Consider the following 800-nt stretch of genomic DNA (forward strand, 5'->3'; position numbering starts at 1 on the left):
GGTTGGACCAGGACAACCCGGTGAAGAACCGGGAGGCGCTGGACGACATCGTAGGCGACCACAACGTGGTTTGTCCGCTGATGCACTTTGCGCAGCGCTGGGCGGAGCGCGGGGGGACGGTGTTCGCGTACCTCTTCGACCACCGCGCCTCCAACCTGCCGTGGCCACCGTGGATGGGAGTCCCCCACGGCTACGAGATCGAGTTCGTCTTCGGGCAGCCCCTCAACCCCCAACTCAACTACACGGCGGAGGAGGAACGGCTCAGCCGCAGGATCATGCGCTATTGGGGGAACTTCGCCCGCACGGGGTACGGGGGACGCGGGGGGACGGCGGAGGGATGAGGATGAGTCTACGGAGATGATTGAAGGGTTGGGTGGATGGATGGATGGAGAGAAGCCCACGTAGATGGTGGGATGGGAAGATGGTGGGATCAAGATGAGCCTGTGGAGATGGTTGAAGGGTTTTGGGTGGGTGGATGGATGGATGGATGGATGGAGAGAAGCCCACGTAGATGGTGGGATGGGAAGATGGTGGGATCAAGATGAGCCTAAGAAGATGGTTGAAGGGTTGGATGGATGGAGCTGGTGGACCTGGAGGGATGGGTGGAGATAAGCCCATGGAGATGGATGGATGGGAAGATGGTGAGATGAGGATGAGCCTCTGTAGATGATTGAAGGGTTGGGTGGGTGGACGGAAGGATGGATGGATGGTTGGATGGATGAAGAGGAGCCCACGTAGATGGTGGGTTGGGAAGATGGTGGGATGAGGATGAGCCTGTGGAGATGGTTGAAGGGTTTGGT

General features: G+C 59.1%; 1 protein-coding gene across 1 annotated transcript; it reads left to right on the plus strand.

Moving 5' to 3' along the window:
* Positions 1-173: 173 nt before the first annotated feature.
* LOC104469061 (acetylcholinesterase-like) lies at positions 174-307 on the plus strand (the record flags this gene model as incomplete). Its single annotated transcript, XM_010083404.1, has 1 exon — positions 174-307. A coding segment is annotated over exon 1 (134 nt), but the record flags the coding sequence as incomplete, so codon positions are not given.
* Positions 308-800: the final 493 nt, after the last annotated feature.

This window comes from Pterocles gutturalis, unplaced genomic scaffold, assembly GCF_000699245.1.
Source record: "Pterocles gutturalis isolate BGI_N339 unplaced genomic scaffold, ASM69924v1 scaffold41140, whole genome shotgun sequence".
NCBI lineage: Eukaryota > Metazoa > Chordata > Aves > Pterocliformes > Pteroclidae > Pterocles > Pterocles gutturalis.